This window comes from Taudactylus pleione, unplaced genomic scaffold, assembly GCF_031769625.1.
Source record: "Taudactylus pleione unplaced genomic scaffold, aTauple2 ptg003301l, whole genome shotgun sequence".
NCBI lineage: Eukaryota > Metazoa > Chordata > Amphibia > Anura > Myobatrachidae > Taudactylus > Taudactylus pleione.
The window spans coordinates 1,243-22,525 of NW_028287656.1; the positions used below are offsets into that span (position 1 = coordinate 1,243).

General features: G+C 46.0%; 1 protein-coding gene across 1 annotated transcript; it reads left to right on the forward strand.

The window, feature by feature from the left end:
- The first annotated feature begins 645 nt into the window (after window positions 1–645).
- LOC148430743 (uncharacterized) lies at window positions 646–8,623 on the forward strand. The gene is made up of 6 exons (XM_088466492.1): window positions 646–1,979; window positions 2,242–2,421; window positions 2,500–2,623; window positions 2,743–2,837; window positions 2,981–3,332; window positions 7,083–8,623. Exons 1-6 carry the CDS (start codon window positions 1,785–1,787, stop codon window positions 8,531–8,533), a joined length of 2,397 nt encoding a protein of 798 aa, XP_088322618.1. The 5' UTR covers window positions 646–1,784; the 3' UTR covers window positions 8,534–8,623.
- Window positions 8,624–21,283: the final 12,660 nt, after the last annotated feature.

Here is a 21,283-nt window from a genome sequence, read left to right on the forward strand (position 1 = left end):
GAAGCAGCCTGTGGTGTCTTATTATTATTATACAGGGAGAGCAGCCTCTGGTGTCCTTTGGTTGTTGTTATTATTATTATACAGTGGGAGCAGCCTGTGTTGTCCTGTCCCATTATTATACAGGGGGAGCAGCCTGTGGTGTCCTGTTATTATTATTATACAGGGTGAGCAGCCTGTGGTGTCCTGTTATTATTATACAGGGAGACTTGCCTGTCATGTCCTATTATTATTATTATTATTATTATTAAACAGGGAGAGCTGCCTGTGTTGTCCTGTTGTTATTATTATTATACAGGGGGAGCAGCCTGTGGTGTCCTGTTGTTATTATTATTCTTATTATACAGGGAGACTAGCTTGTCATGTCCTATTATTATTATTATTATTATTATTATACAGTGGGAGCAGCCTGTGGTGTCCTGTTATTATTATTATTATACAGTGGGAGCAGCCTGTGGTGTCCTGTTATTATTATTATTATTATAATTATTATTATTATTAATATTGTTATACAGCTAAAGCAGCCTGTGGTGTCCTATTATTATTATTATTTATATTATTGTTATTATTATTATTATTATTATTATTTTTTTTATACATGGGGAGTAGCCTGTGGTGTCCTGTTATAATTGTTATTATACAGGGGGAGCAGCCTGTGGTGTTCTATTATTATTAGTATTAGTATTATTATTAATGTACAGGCAGAGCAGCCTGTTGTGTCCTGTTATTATTATTATTATTATTGTTATTATACAGAAGGAACAGCCTGTGGTATCCTGTTTTCATTATTATTATTATACAGGGGGAGCAGCATGTAGTGTCTTGTTATTGTTATTATTATTATACAGGGAGAGCAGCCTGTAGTGTCCTGTTCTTTTTATACAGGGGGAGTAACCTGTGGTGTCCTATTATTATTATTATTATTATTATTATTATTATTATTATTATACATGGGGAGCAGCCTATGATGTCCTGTTATTATTATTATTATACAGGGGGAGCAGTCTGTGTTTTTTTTTTATCCAGAGGGAGCAGCTTGTGGTGTCCTGTTACTATTTTACATTGGGTCAGTCTGTGGTTTCCTGTTATTATTATTATACAGGGAGAGCAGCCTTTGGTGTCTTACTATTATTATTATTATTATTATACAGAGGAAGCAGCCTGTGTTGTCCTATTATTATTATTATTATTATACAGGGAGAGCTGCCTGTGTTGTCCTGTTGTTATTATTATTATACAGGGGGATTAGCCTGTGCTGTCCTGTTATTATTATAATAATTATTGTTATTATTAATATTGTTATACAGGGGAAGCAGCCTGTGGTGTCCTGTTATTATTATTATGCAGGGGAGCAGTCTGTATTTTTTTATTATTATCCAGAGGGAGCAGTCTGTGGTGTTTTGTTATTATTATTATACAGGGGATGCAGCCTGTGGTGTCCTGTTTTTATTATTATACAAGGGGATTAGCCTGTGGTTTCCTATTATCAGTTTTATACAGGGAGAGCAGCGTATGGTGTCCTGTTATTATTATTATTATTATTATTATACAGGGGGAGCAGCCTGTGGTGTCCTGTTGTCATTATTTTACAGGGGGAGCTGCCTGTGGTGTCCTGTTGTTATTAGCATACAAGGGGAGCAGCCTGTGGTGTCCTGTTATTATTAGCATACAAGGGGAGCAGCCTGTGGTGTCCTGTTATTATTTTTATACAGGGGGAGCTGCCTGTTGTGTCCTGTTATTATTATCCAGCGGGAGCAGCCTGTGGTTTCCTGTTATGTTTATTATACATGGGGTGCAGCCTATGGTGTCTTTTTATTATTATACAGCGGGAGCAGCCTGTGGTGTTTTTTTATTATCCAGAGGGAGCAGCCTGTGGTATCCTGTTATTATTAAGCCACACGAGGATGGACACGGACAGGAGTCACATAACTGAGAAGATAATAAATCTCACCCTGGAGATTATCTACCTGCTGACTAGAGAGGTGAGAGGGTCACAGTGACATCGCTTATATCTATAGTAATAATACAGGGACATGACTGGGGAGGTGAGGGGATCTGGGAATGTCACAGTGACATCACTTATATCTATAGTAATAATACAGGGACATGACTGGGGAGGTGAGGGGATCTGGGGGTGTCACAGTGACCACTTATATCTATAGTAATAATACAGGGACATGACTGGGGAGGTGATGGGATCTAGGAGTGTATGCCGTGATATTTGATGTCCCCTTCAATACACAGGATTACACAGGAGTGAAGAAGACATCTGCTGAGTATGAGACACCCACCAGCCGTTTCCTTGTGTTAGGAGGCCAGACCCCCAACACAGTGCCTACACCTCACTCACGCATACATGAGAGACACAATGACCAGAAGATCCTAGAACTCGCCAACAAGATCATACAGCTGCTGACTGGAGAGGTGACTGCTAGGAATGGGACATTATACAGTAACACCTGGGATGTGTCTGGGTGATGACTTTATCATTGTGTGTGTCAGGTTCCTATAAGGTGTGAGGATGTCACTGTCTATGTCTCCATGCAGGAGGGGGAGTATATAGAGGAACACAAGGGTCTGTACAAGGACGTGATGATGGAGAATCAACTGCCCCTCACATCACTGGGTAAGAGGAGACTGTCATTTATTGTACAGGGGAGAGCAGGTATGTTGGCACCCTATATACACACATCACCTGATAATCACATATATACAATGTACTCAGTCACTGTGTGTCTCCTACAGATGGACCCAGTAACAGAAATACCCCAGAGAGATGTCCCCATCCTCATTCACAGGATTGTACAGAGGAGAATCACAGGATCCCAAAGGAGGATCAGGTAGGTGGGATTCAAGGTCTCACCAATATACCAAAGTGACTGTCACTATATGATCTGTAGAGAATCTGTGTTTTTTTTATATACTGATATTATAATGTTGCCTCTCAGTGAAATACGCCTGTATTATTTAACGGGTTATTTAGGGTGAAGATCTGTTTGATGTGAAGGCAGAAGATATAGAGGGAGAAGAAGAGACGTATGTGACTGATATGAAGGCAGAAGATATAGAGGGAGAAGAAGAGACGTATGTGACTGATATAAAAGCAGAAGATATAGAGGGAGAAGAAGAGACGTATGTGACTGATATAAAGGCAGAAGATATAGAGGGAGAAGAAGAGACCTATGTGACTGATAATAAGGCAGAAGATACAGAGAGGGAAAATGAGACGTGTGTAATTAATAATAAATCAGAAGATATAGAGAGAGAAGAAGAGACATATGTGAGTCATGATCAGCAGTATAAGGAGGAGAAAATGCCTACAGATATCAGCACAGGTGAGTAATAAACACTTAAAGAAAAGAGTCAAATTTGTTTGTTCAGTCAGTACAACAATCTCTTATCCTACACCCTCCTCTGTCACTAATGTGGGAAATGTATCTGCCCAGTGGGGGGAGCCAGCAGCCATCAGCCCCTATTATACTCCTGCTCTCCTTCTCACATCATGTCACTGTGTGTTACCAGCCCAGAGATCTGACCAGTCTCCTCCCCACACTCTCTGGTGTATCTCATACATCAGGAGCCATCAGTCCCTATTATACTCCTGCTCTCCTCCTCACATCATGTCACTGTGTGTTACCAGCCCAGAGATCTGACCAGTCTCCTCCCCATACTCTCTGGTGTATCTCATACATCAGGAGCCAACAACCCCTATTATACTCCTGCTCTCCCCTTCACATCATGTCACTGTGTGTTACCAGCCCAGAGATCTGACCAGTCTCCTCCCCACACTCTCTGGTGTATCTCATACATCAGGAGCCTTCAGCCCCTATTATACTCCTGCTCTCCCCCTCACATCATGTCACTGTGTGTTACCAGCCCAGAGATCTGACCAGTCTCCTCCCCACACTCTCTGGTGTATCTCATACATCAGGAGCCATCAGCCCCTATTATACTCCTGCTCTCCCCTCACATCATGTCACTGTGTGTTACCAGCCCAGAGATCTGACCAGTCTCCTCCCCACACTCTCTGGTGTATCTCATACATCAGGAGCCATCAGCCCCTATTATACTCCTGCTCTCCCCTTCACATCATGTCACTGTGTGTTACCAGCCCAGAGATCTGAACAGTCTCCTCCCCACACTCTCTGGTGTATCTCATACATCAGGAGCCATCAGCCCCTATTATACTCCTGCTCTCCCCCTCACATCATGTCACTGTGTGTTACCAGCCCAGAGATCTGACCAGTCTCCTCCCCACACTCTCTGGTGTATCTCATACATCAGGAGCCATCAGCCCCTATTATACTCCTGCTCTCCCCCTCACATCATGTCACTGTGTGTTACCAGCCCAGAGATCTGACCAGTCTCCTCCCCACACTCTCTGGTATATCTTATACATCAGGAGCCATCAGCCCCTTTTATTCTCCTGCTCTTCCCCTCACATCATGTCACTGTGTGTTACCAGCCCAGAGATCTGACCAATCTCCTCCCCACACTCTCTGGTATATCTTATACATCAGGAGCCATCAGCCCCTATTATACTCCTGCTCTCCCCTCACATCATGTCACTGTGTGTTACCAGCCCAGAGATCTGACCAGTCTCCTCCCCACACTCTCTGGTGTATCTCATACATCAGGAGCCATCAGCCCCTATTATACTCCTGCTCTCCCCCTCACATCATGTCACTGTGTGTTACCAGCCCAGAGATCTGACCAGTCTCCTCCCCACACTCTCTGGTATATCTTATACATCAGGAGCCATCAGCCCCTATTATACTCCTGCTCTCCCCTCACATCATGTCACTGTGTGTTACCAGCCCAGAGATCTGACCAGTCTCCTCCCCACACTCTCTGGTGTATCTCATACATCAGGAGCCATCAACCCCTATTATACTCCTGCTCTCCCCCTCACATCATGTCACAGCTGCTTATTGACAAGTGCCACTCCGATTTCTTTTGTCTTAATGACTTTGACAAGGACCAATTGGTGAGGACTAGGCAACTGAGTCAGAGCAACTCCAAAACGGCAGGTCTTTGCGGGGTGTTACCGGTAAGCAAAAGTGGTCCAAGGAAGAATAAATAAACTGGTGACAGGATAATTGGTGTCCAAGTCTCATTGATGCCTGTGGGGGGTGAAGGCGATTCCATCTGCTCCTATCCCACAAATGAGCTATTGTAGCTCAAATTGCTGAAAAAGTTAAGCTGGCTATTATGAAAGGAATCGGAACACACAATACATCACAGCTTGCTGCGTATGGGGCCACGTAGCCACAGACTGGTCAGAGTGCCCATTTTGACCCCTGTCCACCACCACCGGGGAAGGGATGGCACCAGAATACACTATGGGAAGAAGGCAAGTTGACGGGGGCAGTGTTCCGGACAGTGTTTTGCTGGGAAACTTTGGGTCCTGGCATACACGTGGATGTTACTTTGACACGTACCACCTACCTAAACAGCTGCATGTTAACTACACCCCTTTATAGCAACGGTATTCCCGGATGGCAGTGGCCTCTTTTGGCAGGATTATGCACCCTGACACACTGCAGAAATTGTTCAGGAATGGTTTGAGGAACATGACCAAAAATTTCAAGGTGTTGACTTGGCCTCCAGATTCCCAAGATCTCAATCTGATCGAGCATCTGTGGGATGTGCAGGTAAAAAGAAGTTTTTTAGCCATGGGAGGCCCCACCTCACACCTTTCAGGACTTATAGGATCTCCTGCTAATGTCTTGGTGCCAGATACCACAGGACACCTTCACATGTCTTGTGGAGTCCATGCTTCAGTGGATCAAAGCTGGTTTGGTGGCACGAGGTGGAGTCTACACATTATTAGGTGGTTTTAATATTATGGCTGATTGGTGTATGTTGTCCATTCTAATATACTCTTAATATTAGCTGAAAGCAAAGTGAGTTATGTATTTAGAGCCTGATTAAGAGGTGGACGCAAATGTCATCGCACCTGAGATCTCTCACGGATCGCCATTGCGAAAACATGCTAATGCCTCACTCGTCGTCCAGTGCTTAGAGACGCCCACTGGAAGAATCACACATCTGCTGCTCACGGACAAAAACGGAAACATCGGATGCAGATCGGGTGGCCGTCCACATTCTGAGTAAGTCTAAGCTGCCGCACACACAGCTGTCTCCAGACACAGAGGGCTCTCCAGCTGCCAGCAAGGGTGCAGTGGCTGGTTTATGCATTTCCACAAACCAGTTTTTAAATGCTACCAATGCTCCTGCATTTCTCTTACCAGTCCCGGTTACCTCCCCCAAACGCTGACTACCTGTCACTCTGTTTTACCACATATAATGGAACTTCTGTCTTCTCTGAGACCTTGGGGATGGTATTGAAGGTATGAATGGTTATATGTAGCGTATTGTGAGCGAAGACTGCTGTGTGTAATCACAACTCTCCTACCCATCATCGTCCCCCAGGTTTTTCTCTACACTTCTCCCCTCAGCTTATCAGCTGCTTTGGCCACTAATACCACCTGTATGTTGATGACACCCATAGTTACCTGTCTTCCACAGTCCTCTCCCCTGCCGTTCTCTACCATTTCTGTCACCCATATCCTACTGAATTACACCGTGCTTCCATACCCTCATCTCCAAAACTGATGTCATTGTCTGTTCTGCCAAGATCCTCTCCCCCATCAACTCCCTGTGTGTGTTGACATCTCCCATCTCTTGTATCTCCCAGATCCGATGTCTGGGTGTCATTATTTACCCAGCTATTTCCTTCAACCACCACATTCAGTCCCCTTCATAATTCTGCCACATCCACTTCTGTAATATTTCCAGGATAAGGCCATTTCACACAAGCTACTAATACTTTCATGTTTGTATGTTTATCGTTAGCTGCCCGCTGTGCTCTTACTGTATTTGGGTTCCTGCTTTATATTCAAACCAAGGATCGCCTATAAATGTAGCACAGTATAAAATGTCAGTCCATGAATTATACATTGTACCATGAAACATCTACAACTTTCCATGTGATTGCGATTTGGGGACCTTCCAACATTGTCTATATTGAAAAATAAATCTTATTACAGGGAACGTTAATCCATATATTTGTTTATTCTCAGCAGTTGGACACCTCAACAGGAATACCTCAGAGGAACATCTCCATAACTCTTCAGATGGTGAAATCGAACATAACCTCATACGAGATGCTCAAGGAGAAAACTCTATTACTCCATCTAATCCTGCTTGTCTTGTGGAATGTTCTCCTAATAACTCAGATGATGGTTCATCTGTTTCAACTCTTAGAGTAGATAAGACATTTATGTCTTCTATAGATACCAAATATTTTACACATATAACAAAGCCTATTACCCATCAGTCAGCTAAGGCAGGAGATAAACCATTTTCATGCTCTGAGTGTGGGAAATGTTTTACACAGAAAGCATATCTTGTTACACATAAGAGAATTCACACAGGTGAGAGGACATTTCCATGTTCTGAGTGTGGGAAATGTTTTACACAAAAAGCACATTTTATTACACATCAGAGAATTCACACAGGCGAGAAACCATTTCCATGCTCTGAGTGTGGAGAATGTTTTATTGACCAAACAGCTCTAGTTAGGCATGAGAGACATCACACAGGTGAGAAACCATTTCCATGTTCTGAGTGTGGGAAATGTTTTACGCGAAAGGTACATCTTACTATACATCAGAGAAGTCACACAGGTGAGAAACCATTTCTGTGCTCTGAGTGTGGGAAATGTTTTACACATAACTCACATCTTGTTAAACATCAGAGAAGTCACACAGGTGGGAAACCATTTCCATGCTCTGAGTGTGAAAAATGTTTTACACAAAAAGCATATCTTGTTACACATCAGAGAAGTCACACAGGTGAGAAGCCATTTCCATGTTGTGAGTGTGGGAAATGTTTTGCACAGAAATCACATCTTGTGATACATCAGAGAAGTCACACAGGTGGAAAACCATTTCCATGTTCTGAGTGTACAAAATGTTTTGCACAGAAATCAGATCTTGTTACACATCAGAGAAGTCACATAGGTGAGAAGCCATTTCCATGTTCTGAGTGTGGGAAAAGTTTTGCACAGAAATCAGCTCTTGTTATACATGAAAGACGTCACACAGGTGAGAAGCCATTTCCATGTTCTGAGTGTGGGAAATGTTTTGCACAGAAATCATATCTTGTTACACATCAGAGAAGTCACACTGGTGAGAGGCCATTTCCATGCTCTAAGTGTGAGAAATGTTTTACCCGTTCATCAGATCTTATTAAACATAAGAGAATTCACACAGGTGAGAAACCATATCCATGCTCTGAGTGTGGGAAATGTTTTACTCAATTTTCAGATCTTGTTAAACATAAGAGAATTCACACAGGTGAGAAACAATTTCCATGTACCGAGTGTGCAAAACGTTTTACACATAAATCACATCTTATTACACATCAAAGACTTCACATAGGTGAGAAACCATTTTCATGTTCCGAGTGTGGGAGATGTTTTACACAGAACTCGGCTCTTGCTAGACATAAAAAAAGAACACACAGGTGAGAAACAGTTTCCATGCACTGAGTGTGGGAAATATTTGACATGTAAAGCATTTCTTGATAACACCAGAAAACTCACAGAGGAAAAAAAACAATTTCAATGAGCTGGCAAGCAGCATAAATGCTTTTAAATATTAGAAAATCTGTTGATATTGTAATTAAATGATAAAATGTTAGGCTTAAACAATAAGATATTAACACAAAGTAAAATAATTTTTTTTAAATCTCACTGATGTCCTATAGCAACGCGTTTCACAGATTGCTGTCCAATTCCACATTGCCTGATAAAGCAGGCAGCAAAATGTGTTGTTTTTAGACACCACATCATTGATTTTATTTTTGTTTTCATTTATTAGCTTTTTATTTTATTTGCTATTTTATCTTTTAATTGCAATTTTTAATAAAATACTGTGAGCTTTTTAGTGTATGCTATATTGATCTCCTGATAATTATTTAAATTATTAAGTTAGTCCATTATAGGGGGCACTTCACTCCAGGACCCACCAGTGTATATATTTTATGGTTTGTTAATTTTATTCACAGTAGTTACTTATACTGTCTGTCAGCTTATTGGAGTAACAACGCTCCAGGACAAGGCAATTAAATATGTATTATTCAACAAAGAGTGTTTCCAGTTGTACTTGTAATAGTGAACGTTTATTTTGTGATATGTGAATAAAATGATGTTCCAGAGTTGGTTTAAGTTTTGCCGTTTATTAGGTTATTACCCAGTTCCGGGGGAATTTTGTTATTTGCATATTCAGGAGTTATTATGGGAGCTCCTTCTCTCCCCCTAGGCTGCAGTTTTATCTGCCAACACCTACCCGTAAGGTGCCAACCATTTATGCTATGATCACCACTGAGTTATCGGCAACAAGGCAAAGCTTTAAAGGCATATTTGCTTGATGGAAATTATGTATTGTCCACATTCATAAGTAATAAGAATCTTCATATAAGATGAGCAGATCCATTTTGGGTGGAACGTTTAGCAGTTTCTTTATTATATATCTTTATTGCTCACCACAGTCATGATAGGATGACGTTGTATAGAGTCCTATGTAATATAGACAATCTTAGTAATGTGCCGGAGGGTATAGGGCCTGATTGAGCCACAAGGACAATTCTAGCAGATAGTGGCAAACAGTATATGCTCAACGAAGTTGTCCGTCTATTCAGACTCGGAAGACCCTCAGTCCATGAAATGAGCGTTTCCGGGTGTCAACTGAGCGGCTACTTTGCAGAGATACACAAGAGAACAATTTATGGGCGTGTATCCGGAGCTCTGTGCTTTTTTTAGTACCTATTTACATATTTGTGGTTCCTTTCATTTACAGATTGTACAATAAAATGTTGATAAGGTGACCTGGGGCACAGGGAGCTGATGGCCGTCGATCTTGTAATAAGTACGTGTTCATGCCTCAGACTCCCAATATTCAGCCAATAGAGAATACTTACTGGGGGATTCCCTGTTTGCTATACAAGGGGTGGAGTGAAGGGAAGGGGCTGGGGTTGATAAAGATGGGGTTGGACCTTTGTCCAAAGATCCAAGCTACAAAAAATTTCAAAAGGCAAACAAGACCTACACAACCTAATGGACAGTCTATGGTCTTAATACTTCAGATCACTGCAAACTGCTGTGAATTAGGTGACACAGAAACAAACTACCAGTCAAAGGTAACACCCTAATTTTTCCAGTTTTTATTCAAATTTACGGAGTTAAATTTTTCAACGTGAAAGCACAAAACAAATACAGGAAAAAATATCTAAAAATATTTTATTCGAACAAAATATTTAATTTTTTTGACTCCTCCACCGAACACTTGTACGCACATGCGTATGCGCGAGTTAGCATTGCGATCGCATAGCAAACACTTACGGATATAGGAATCCATTGCAGAGTGAGTGACAGGCAGTGAGCATTTGGGGGTGGTGACGGGGGAGTGATCAGAGAAACGTCCGTTTGAGCGCCGTAGCATGGGCGTGCATAAATTAGCCGCTGCGACGGCATACGCAAGTTGAATACTCACTGCGTTCAGGAAAGTTAGCAATTTCTAAGTAAGGTCTGACCTGCTGTAATTCTGCGTGAGGCCCCGATGGTACTCGATACCGATGTTTATGGAGGTTTGTGAGGTATTAGGGATGTGAGAGCGGTAGTGGGAGACACGTGGTCGCTTAAGGTGGCAGTGCGACGGCATTGCAATAGCATTCATTAGCATGTTTTCACAGCAGACCTCCGTGCGATTATGGAGCTGCGATCGCAATAGCAATCCGTAATGAATCCGGCTCATGTTCGGGAAGTTTTCCCCACAAATGTGTTGCACTTTTAAGGTTGCTTTACTTTCACCCTTCAGTCTGAGATTGTGCGGCCGTTCCATCATTATAAGCCTACCGGTTTATTTACTAAGTGGTGGTTTGTAACAGCCACAGTTCCCTGGTGTGTTTCAGCCTGAATTATCAGTTACTATATCCACCAACTGCCAGGGACAAGTACAGTAACTATCCCCAAACTCCCTGGAACCTGTACAGTTACTACCCACCAACTGCCAGGAACCTGTACAGTAACTACCCATCAACTGCCAGAAACTAGTACAGTTACTACCCACCAACTGCCAGGGACAAGTACAGTAACTATCCCCAAACTCCCTGGAACCTGTACAGTTACTACCCACCAACTGCCAGGAACCTGTACAGTAACTACCCATCAACTGCCAGAAACTAGTACAGTTATTACCCACCAACAGCCAGGAACCAGTACAGTAACTACCCACCAACTGCCAGAAACTAGTACAGTTACTACCCACCAACTGCCAGGAACCAGTACAGTAACTACATACCAACTGCCAGGGATAAGTACAGTAACTATCCACAAACTAACGGGAACAGTACAGTTACTAACCACCAACTGCCAGGAACCAGTACAGTAACTACCCACCAACTGCCAGAAACTAGTACAGTTACTACCCACCAACTGCCAGGAACCAGTACAGTAACTACCCATCAACTGCCAGGAACCAGTACAGTAAGTACACACCAACTGCCAGGGACAAGTACAGTAACTATCCACAAACTACCGGGAACAGTACAGTTACTACCCACTAACTGCCAGGAACCAGTACATTAACTACCCACAAACTCCCTGGAACCTGTACAGTTACTACCCACCAACTGCCAGGAACCAGTACAGTAACTACACACCAACTGCCAGGGATAAGTACAGTAACTATCCACAAACTAACGGGAACAGTACAGTTACTACCCACCAACTGCCAGGAACCAGTACAGTAACTACCCACCAACTGCCAGAAACTAGTACAGTTACTACCCACCAACTGCTAGGGACAAGTACAGTAACTATCCACAAACTCCCAGGAACCTGTACAGTTACTACCCACCAACTGCCAGGAACCAGTACAGTTACTACCCACCAACTGCCAGAAACCAGTACAGTAACTACCCACCAACTGCCAGGAACCAGTACAGTTACTACTGACCAACTGCCAGGAACAAGTACAATAACTATCCACAAACTACTGGGAACCAGCACAGTTACTACTCACCCACTGCCAGGAACCAGTACAGTAACTACCCACCCACCCACTGCCAGGAACCAGTACAGTTACTACCCACCAACTGCCAGAAACCAGTACAGTAACTACCCACCAACTGCCAGGAACCAGTACAGTTACTACTGACCAACTGCCAGGAACAAGTACAATAACTATCCACAAACTACTGGGAACCAGCACAGTTACTACTCACCCACTGCCAGGAACCAGTACAGTAACTACCCACCCACCCACTGCCAGGAACCAGTACAGTAAGTACCCACCCACTGCCAGGAACCAGTACAGTAACTACCCACAAACTCCCAGGAACCTGTACAGTTACTACCCACCAACTGCCAGGAACCAGTACAGTAACTACCCATCCACTGCCAGGAACTTGTACAGTTACTACCCACTAACTGACTGGAGCCAGGAGCTAGCACAGTAATTGTATCCAATAACTGTTGCAAATAAGCGAGCGCTCGCTCTGAATCAGGGCGGGTGCTGGTCTTTTAGGAGCGGCCTCTTGGCCACTCGCATAGCTGTGGGTGACCAATCCTTATCTTCCCAGGCTGTGTCCAGACGGAGCGGAGCCATGGGCATTGCTCAGCTCCGAGGTTGAGCCCAGGCACAGGGGAGTCACCGCTCCCCCTTGATATAAGGGACAATGTTAAACGTGCATGTGGCCACCACATGCACAGGTCATGCACTTATGATGATTGGTTGGAAACCACAGGGCGGACTTACCCCCTGTGGAAATGTGTATTAGAGTGGCATAAAAGGAGGCTTCGCACCTGGTAAAATTGTACATCTTTGTCCAAAAACGGACTTCCAGGAATCTGCTAAGGGACCAAGCTTGCTACCTCTGCCTGAGTCTAAGCTCCAGAGGTGGGCAAGCAGGGTCCCCGGGCACGGTTTCTTGGCCATGGAAGGGAAGCTCATTTGGAGCTCCCTGCCACAGTTAGCTGGCTGCATTAGCCAGCTTCCTATGCAACACTCATACCACTTCCAGGCATGAGGCTGCATAGGAGAACATTTTATTCCCCTAGGGAAGAGGCTGGAGGACCCAGCAGCCCACAGAGAGCTCCGGATCCCCCTGGACCTTCACAGACCACAGGTAAGTGCCTTTTACATTAAATTATACACTTAAAATACATTTTATTTAACATGTACCTAGGGCGTGTGCTTTTAACTGTGCCCAGCGCTGGGCTTTACCAAACCAGCCCTGCCGTGCTGGGACACTGGGAGCCGAGCTCTCAGTCCCCAGTACCGGGCTCTCAGCTCTGCAGCCTGGGACCATGCCCTGGCTGCAGCAGCTGTACCTCTATTCAGCAGCGCTCAGCTGCTGCTCCCTTCTTGCTGCCCTGGGGCACCAGGAGCTAGCGCTCCTGACCCCAGTGCACGGCTACCTCAGTCTCCCCCTCTGCTGACCACGCTGCCCAATGAGACTGGAGAGCCGGGAGCTAGGTTCCTTGCCTCCAGGGGTCAGCGCGCCGCATCTGTCTGGGAGGCTGGGTTGCTGGAGCACCAGGAGCCACCGCTCCTGGTCTCCAGCTTGGAGCCGCAGAGCACCTCCCTTGCCCCTGCCCTTCCCCGGTGTGGCACACCAGGGGTTAAGTCCCTGTGCCGCCACAGTGGCTTGGGCCTTTGCAGTCCGGGACAAGCTTGTCCCGGCTGCAAAGGCATCCTGCCGCCCTGCTCCCATCCCCAGCAGTCAGCGGCCAGTGTACAGTCGGAGCTCCCCGCCTCCGGCGGGAAGCGCTGAGTGGCTCCCTTGTTCTCCCCCCAATGTGGCACACCAGGGTTAATGCTAAGCGCCATGGCCGCTGGAGCCAGTTTCTGGCAGCAGCGGCGCTAAGAGCCGGCCCCCAGCGGGCACACACTAGGCTGCCATGGTCCCTCCCTGGACCGTGGCAGCTACACAGATCTTCCCGGATATAGCGCCGGTAACAGTAAACACATGGTGCCTGGCGCCGGCAATGCTTTAAATACAGGGCGCCTAGCGCCTATTTGGGTATTTAAAAATGGCGCCGCAGCACTGGGGTTAACCCCTTCAGTGCTGCGGCCGCAATTGTGCACATGGGGCCGGCCTCCGGCCACACTCAGGAACTAGCACAGTAACTGTATACACCACCTGCCCATAGCCAGGAACTAGCACAGTAACTGTATCCACCAACTGCCTATAGCCAGGAACTAGCAGAGTAACTGTATCCACCACCTGCCCATAGCCAGGAACTAGCACAGTATCTGTATCCACCACCTGCCCATAGCCAGGAACTAGCAGAGTGAATGTATACACCACCTGCCCATAGCCAGGAACTAGCACAGTAACTGTATCCACCAACTGCCCATTGCCAGGAACTAGTACAGTATCTGTATCCACCAACTGCCTGGAGCCAGGAACTAGCACAGTATCTGTATCCACCAACTGCCTGGAGCCAGGAACTAGCACAGTAACTGTATCCACCAACTGCCTATAGCCAGGAACTAGCACAGTAACTGTATCCACCAACTGCCTGGAGCCAGGAACTAGCACAGTAACTGTATCCACCAACTGCCTATAGCCAGGAACTAACACAGTATCTGTATCCACCAACTGCCTGCAGCCAGGAACTAGCACAGTATCTGCATCCACCAACTGCCTGGAGCCAGGAACTAGCACAGTATCTGTATCCACCAACTGCCTATAGCCAGAAACTAGCACAGTAACTGTATCCACCAACTGCCTATAGCCAGAAACTAGCACAGTAACTGTATCCACCAACTGCCTATAGCCAGGAACTAGAACAGTATCTGTATCCACCAACTGCCTATAGCCAGAAACTAGCACAGTAACTGTATCCACCAACTACCCATAGCCAGAATTTAGCACAGTATTTGTATCCACCAACTGCCCAGAGCCAGGAACTAGCACAGTATCTGTATCCACCAACTGCTAATAGCCAGGAACTAGCACAGTATTTGTATCCACCAACTGCTCATAGCCAGGAACTAGCACAGTATCTGTATCCACCAACTGCCCATAGCCAGGAACTAGCACAGTATCTGTATCCACCAACTGCCCATAGCCAGGAACTAGCACAGTATCTGTATCCACCAAGTGCTAATAGCCAGGAACTAGCACAGTATCTGTATCCACCAACTGCCCATAGCCAGGAACTAGCACAGTATCTGTATCCACCAACTGCATATAGCCAGGAACTAGCACAGTAACTGTATCCACCAACTGCCCATAGCCAGGAACTAGCACAGTATCTGTATCCACCACCTGCCAATAGCCAGGAACTAGCACAGTAACTATCCACCAACTGCCCAAAGACAGGAACTAGCACAGTAACTGTATCCACCAACTGCCCAAAGACAGGAACTAGCACAGTATCTGTATCCACCAACTGCCCATAGCCAGGAACTAGCACAGTATCTGTATCCACCACCTGCCATAGCCATAAACTAGCACAGTAACTGTAGCCACCAACTGCCCATAGCCAGGAACTAGCACAGTAACTATCCACTAACTACCCGGAATTACCCACCAACTGCCCATAGCCAGGAACTGGAACAGTAACTGTATCCACCAACTGCCTATAGCCAGAAACTAGCACAGTAACTGTATCCACCAACTGCCTATAGCCAGGAACTAGCACAGTATCTGTATCCACCTACTGCCCATAGCCAGAAACTAGCACAGTATCTATCCACCACCTACCCATAGCCAGAATTTAGCACAGTATTTGTATCCACCAACTGCCCAGAGCCAGAAACTAGAACAGTAACTGTATCCACCAACTGCTAATAGCCAGGAACTAGCACAGTATTTGTATCCACCAACTGCCCATAGCCAGGAACTAGCACAGTATCTGTATCCACCAACTGCCCATAGCCAGGAACTAGCACAGTATCTGTATCCACCAACTGCAAATAGCCAGGAACTAGCACAGTATCTGTATCCACCAACTGTCCATAGCCAGGAACTAGCACAATATCTGTATCCACCAACTGCATATAGCCAGGAACTAGCACAGTAACTGTATCCACCAACTGCCCATAGCCAGGAACTAGCACAGTATCTGTATCCACCACCTGCCCATAGCCAGGAACTAGCACAGTGACTATCCACCAACTGCCCAAAGACAGGAACTAGCACAGTAACTGTATCCACCAACTGCCCAAAGACAGGAACTAGCACAGTATCTGTATCCACCAACTGCCCATAGCCAGGAACTAGCACAGTATCTGTATCCACCATCTGCCCATAGCCATAAACTAGCACAGTAACTGTAGCCACCAACTGCCCATAGCCAGGAACTAGCACAGTAACTATCCACTAACTACCCGGAATTACCCACCAACTGCCCATAGCCAGGAACTGGAACAGTAATCATTAACTACCAAGAAATAGCACAGTAACTGTATCCACCACCTACCCAGAACCAGAAACTAGAACAGTAACTATCCACTAACTACCCGGAATTACCCACCAATTGCTCATATGCAGGAACTAGCACAGTAACTGTATCCACCACCTGCCTATTGTCACGAACCTGTCTAGTTTTCACCTTTTGCCTGTTGACTTACCCCTGCCAGCTGTCACCATGGATCTGTGTGTAATTTGCCTGGAGGACCTGTTCTGATCATGCTACTGCAGCACTTCTCTATGCATTCTTTCCACAGGGATTACTTCACCTGGGTGCTTTCCTGTCTGTGAACACTGCTAGCCCTGATTGGAATCACAGGTGTAGTTCTGACTCAGTGCTGCAGAGATGAGTACTCCCTCTGCATGTTGTGCCTTCCACCACTCAGAATGCTACTGCCAGACCACCTGTCCATATCCACCAATTGCAGCCAGACCCAGGGTATATATATCCTCCCCTGATAGCATTTTGGCCTGAACATCTCGTTACTTCCGTGGTGTATGGTTTGTGCTGTTCTATATTCTAGTGTATCCCTGACTCCTGCTGACAGCAACCCCTGGTGCATCCAGAAAACCTGCTACAGCAACCCCTGGTGCAATCCAGAAAACCTGCTACAGCAACCCTTGGCGCAATCCAGAAAACCTGCTACAGCAATCCCTGGCGCAATCCAGAAAACCTGCTACAGCAACCCCTGGTGCAATCCAGAAAACCTGCTACAGTAACCCCTGGTGCAATCCAGAAAACCTGCTACAGCAACCACTGGTGCAATCCAGAAAACCTGCTACAGCAATACCTGTCAATCCAGACGTCCTGCTAGCATCAGCTAATAGTGAGTTCCTGTGCTCCTGACCTTAGTCCTGTGCTCTGCTAGCCCTACTCCTGGTTGGTCCCTGGCACCCTGCAAACCAGCATCGTGCTTCCTGCTGTGGATCAACTCCTGCTCCTTCTACCTACCCACTCCCTCCCTGAACCTGTTATTCCCAATTACCCTATCCAGCCTGCACCTGAGTTCCAGCCTTTGTCACACCATTTCCGGATTACCCTGTTTAGCCCTCGTCTCAGCATAACCTGAATTCCCTTCAGCCATTGTCACGTTATTCCAGTCCAGAGTCAAGTTCCAAGTTCATCAGTTCAATCCACGTTATTCCAGTCCAGAGTCAAGTTCCAAGTTCATCAGTTCAATCCACGTTATTCCAGTCCAGAGTCAAGTTCCAAGTTCACCAGTTCAACTCAACAAGTCTTCCTGCCGGTCCCAGTCCGGTTTGTCCATGTTCCTGTCATTCCTCATCAAAGGCAGTTCTCACTGCTACATAAATCTTGCAATAGAGCTATCTACGTCATCTGTGTTTCGAGTCATGCTGGTCTCCATTGAATCCCACTCATCACCTGAGAAAGGTAACTCACAGATTCCAATCGTGACACTCATAGCCAGAAACTATCACAGTAACTATCCATTAAATACCCAGAATTACCTACCAACTGGCCATAGCCAGGAACTAGCACAGTAACTGTATTCACCACCTGCCCATAGCCAGAAACTAGCACAGTAACTGTATCCACCACCTGCCCATAGCCAGAAACTAGCACAGTAACTGTATCCACCACCTGCCCATAGCCAGAAACTAGCACAGTAACTATCCACTAACTACCCGGAATTACCCACCAACTGCCCAAAGCCAGGAACTGGAACAGTAATCATTAACTACCAGGAACTAGCACAGTAACAGTATCCACCACCTACCCATAGCCAGGAACTAGCACAGCAACTGTATCCACCACCTGCCCATAGCCAGGAACTAACACAGTAACTGTATACACCAACTGCCCATAGCCAGGAACTAGCACAGTAACTGTATCCACCAACTGCCCAGAGCTAGAAACTAGCACAGTAACTGTATCCACCAACTGCCCAGAGCTAGAAACTAGCACAGTAACTGTATCCACCAACTGCCCATAGCCAGGAACTAGCACAGTAACTGTATCCACCAACTGCCCAGAGCTAGAAACTAGCACAGTAACTATCCACCAACTGCCCATAGCAAAGAAACTAGCACAGTAACTGTATCCACAAACTGCCATAGCCAGGAATTAGCACAGTATCTGTATCCACCAACTGCCCATAGCCAGGAACTAGCACAGTAACTGTATCCACCAACTGCCCAGAGCCAGGAACTAGCACAGTAACTGTATCCACCAAATGCCCATAGCCAGGAACTAGCACAGTAACTGTATCCACCAACTGCCCAGAGCCAGAAACTAGCACAGTAACTATCCACCAACTGCCCATAGCCAGGAACTAGCACAGAAACTGTATCCACCAACTGCCCATAGCCAGGAACTAGCACAGTAACTGTATCCACCACCTACCCATAGCCAGGAACTAGCACAGCAACTGTATCCACCACCTGCCCATAGCCAGGAACTAACACAGTAACTGTATACACCAACTGCCCATAGCCAGGAACTAGCACAGTAAGTGTATCCACCACCTGCCCATAGCCAGAAACTAGTACAGTAAGTGTATCCACCAACTGACCATAGCCAGGAACTAGCACAGTATCTGTATCCACCACCTGCAAAGTGCCAGGAACTAGCACAGTAACTGTATCCACCAACTGACCATAGCCAGGAACTAGCACAGTAACTATCCACCAACTGCCCAAAGCCATGAACTAGCACAGTATCTGTATCCACCAACTGCTCATAGCCAGAAACTAGCACAGTAACTGTATCCACCAACTGCCCATAGCCAGGAACTAGCACAGTAACTGTATCCACCAACTGTCCATAGCTAGAAACTAGCACAGTAACTTTATCCACCACCTGCCCATAGCCAGAAACTAGCACAGTAACTGTATCCACCAACTGCCCATAGCCAGGAACTAGCACAGTAACTGTATCCACCACCTGCCCATAGCCAGGAACTAGCACAGTAACTGTATCCACCAACTGCCCATAGCCAGGAACTATCACAGTATCTGTATCCACCACCTGCCCATAGCCAGGAACTAGCACAGTAACTGTATCCACCACCTGCCCATAGCCAGGAACAAGCACAGTAACTGTATCCACCACCTGCTCATAGCCAGAAACTAGCACAGTATATATCCACCAGCAGCCCATTGCCAGAAACTAGCACAGTAACTGAATCCACCACCTCCCATAGCCAGGAACTAGCACAGTAATTGTATCCACCACCTGCCCATAGCCAGGAACTAGCACAGTAACTGTATCCACCACCTGCCCATAGCCAGGAACTAGCACAGTATCTGTATCCACCAACTGACTATAGCCAGGAACTAGCACAGTAACTGTATCCACCAACTGCCTATAGCCAGGAACTAGCACAGTAACTGTATACACCAACTGCCCATAGCCAGGAACTAGCACAGTAACTGTATCCACCACCTGCCCATAGCCAGAAACTAGCACAGTAACTGTATCCATCAACTGCTCATAGCTAGGAACTAGCACAGTAACTGTATCCACCAACTGCCCAGAGCTAGAAACTAGCACAGTATCTGTATCCACCACCTGCCCATAGCCAGGAACTAGCACAGTGTCTATCCACCACCTGCCCATAGCCAGAAACTAGCACAGTATCTATCCACCACCTGCCCATAGCCAGGAACTAGCAGAGTAACTGTATCCACCACCTGCCCATAGCCAGGAACTAGCACAGTAACAGTATCCACCACCTGCCCAAAGCCAGAAACTAGCACAGTAACTATCCACCAGCTGCCCAAAGCCAGGAACTAGCACAGTAACTGTATCCACCACCTGCCCATAGCCATAAACTAGCACAGTAACTATCCACCACCTGCCCATAGCCAGAAACTAGCACAGTAACTTTATCCACCAACTGCTTATAGCCAGGAACTAGCACAGTAACTGTATCCACCAACTGCTCAGAGCCAGGAACTAGCACAGTAACTGTATCCACCAACTGCCCATAGCCAGAAACTAGCACAGTATCTGTATCCACCACCTGCCCATAGCCAGAAACTAGCACAGTAACTGTATCCACCAACTGCCCATAGCCAGAAACTAGCACAGTAACTGTATCCACCACCTGCCCATAGCCAGAAACTAGCACAGTATCTGTATCCACCACCTGCCCATAGCCAGGAACTAGCACAGTATCTGTATCCACCAACTGACTATAGCCAGGAACTAGCACAGTAACTGTATCCACCAACTGCCTATAGCCAGGAACTAGCACAGTAACTGTATACACCAACTGCCCATAGCCAGGAACTAGCACAGTAACTGTATCCACCACCTGCCCATAGCCAGAAACTAGCACAGTAACTGTATCCATCAACTGCTCATAGCTAGGAACTAGCACAGTAACTGTATCCACCAACTGCCCAGAGCTAGAAACTAGCACAGTATCTGTATCCACCACCTGCCCATAGCCAGGAACTAGCACAGTGTCTATCCACCACCTGCCCATAGCCAGAAACTAGCACAGTATCTATCCACCACCTGCCCATAGCCAGGAACTAGCACAGTAACTGTATCCACCACCTGCCCATAGCCAGGAACTAGCACAGTAACAGTATCCACCACGTGCCCAAAGCCAGAAACTAGTACAGTAACTATCCACCAGCTGCCCAAAGCCAGGAACTAGCACAGTAACTGTATCCACCACCTGCCCATAGCCATAAACTAGCACAGTAACTATCCACCACCTGCCCATAGCCAGAAACTAGCACAGTAACTTTATCCACCAACTGCTTATAGCCAGGAACTAGCACAGTAACTGTATCCACCAACTGCTCAGAGCCAGGAACT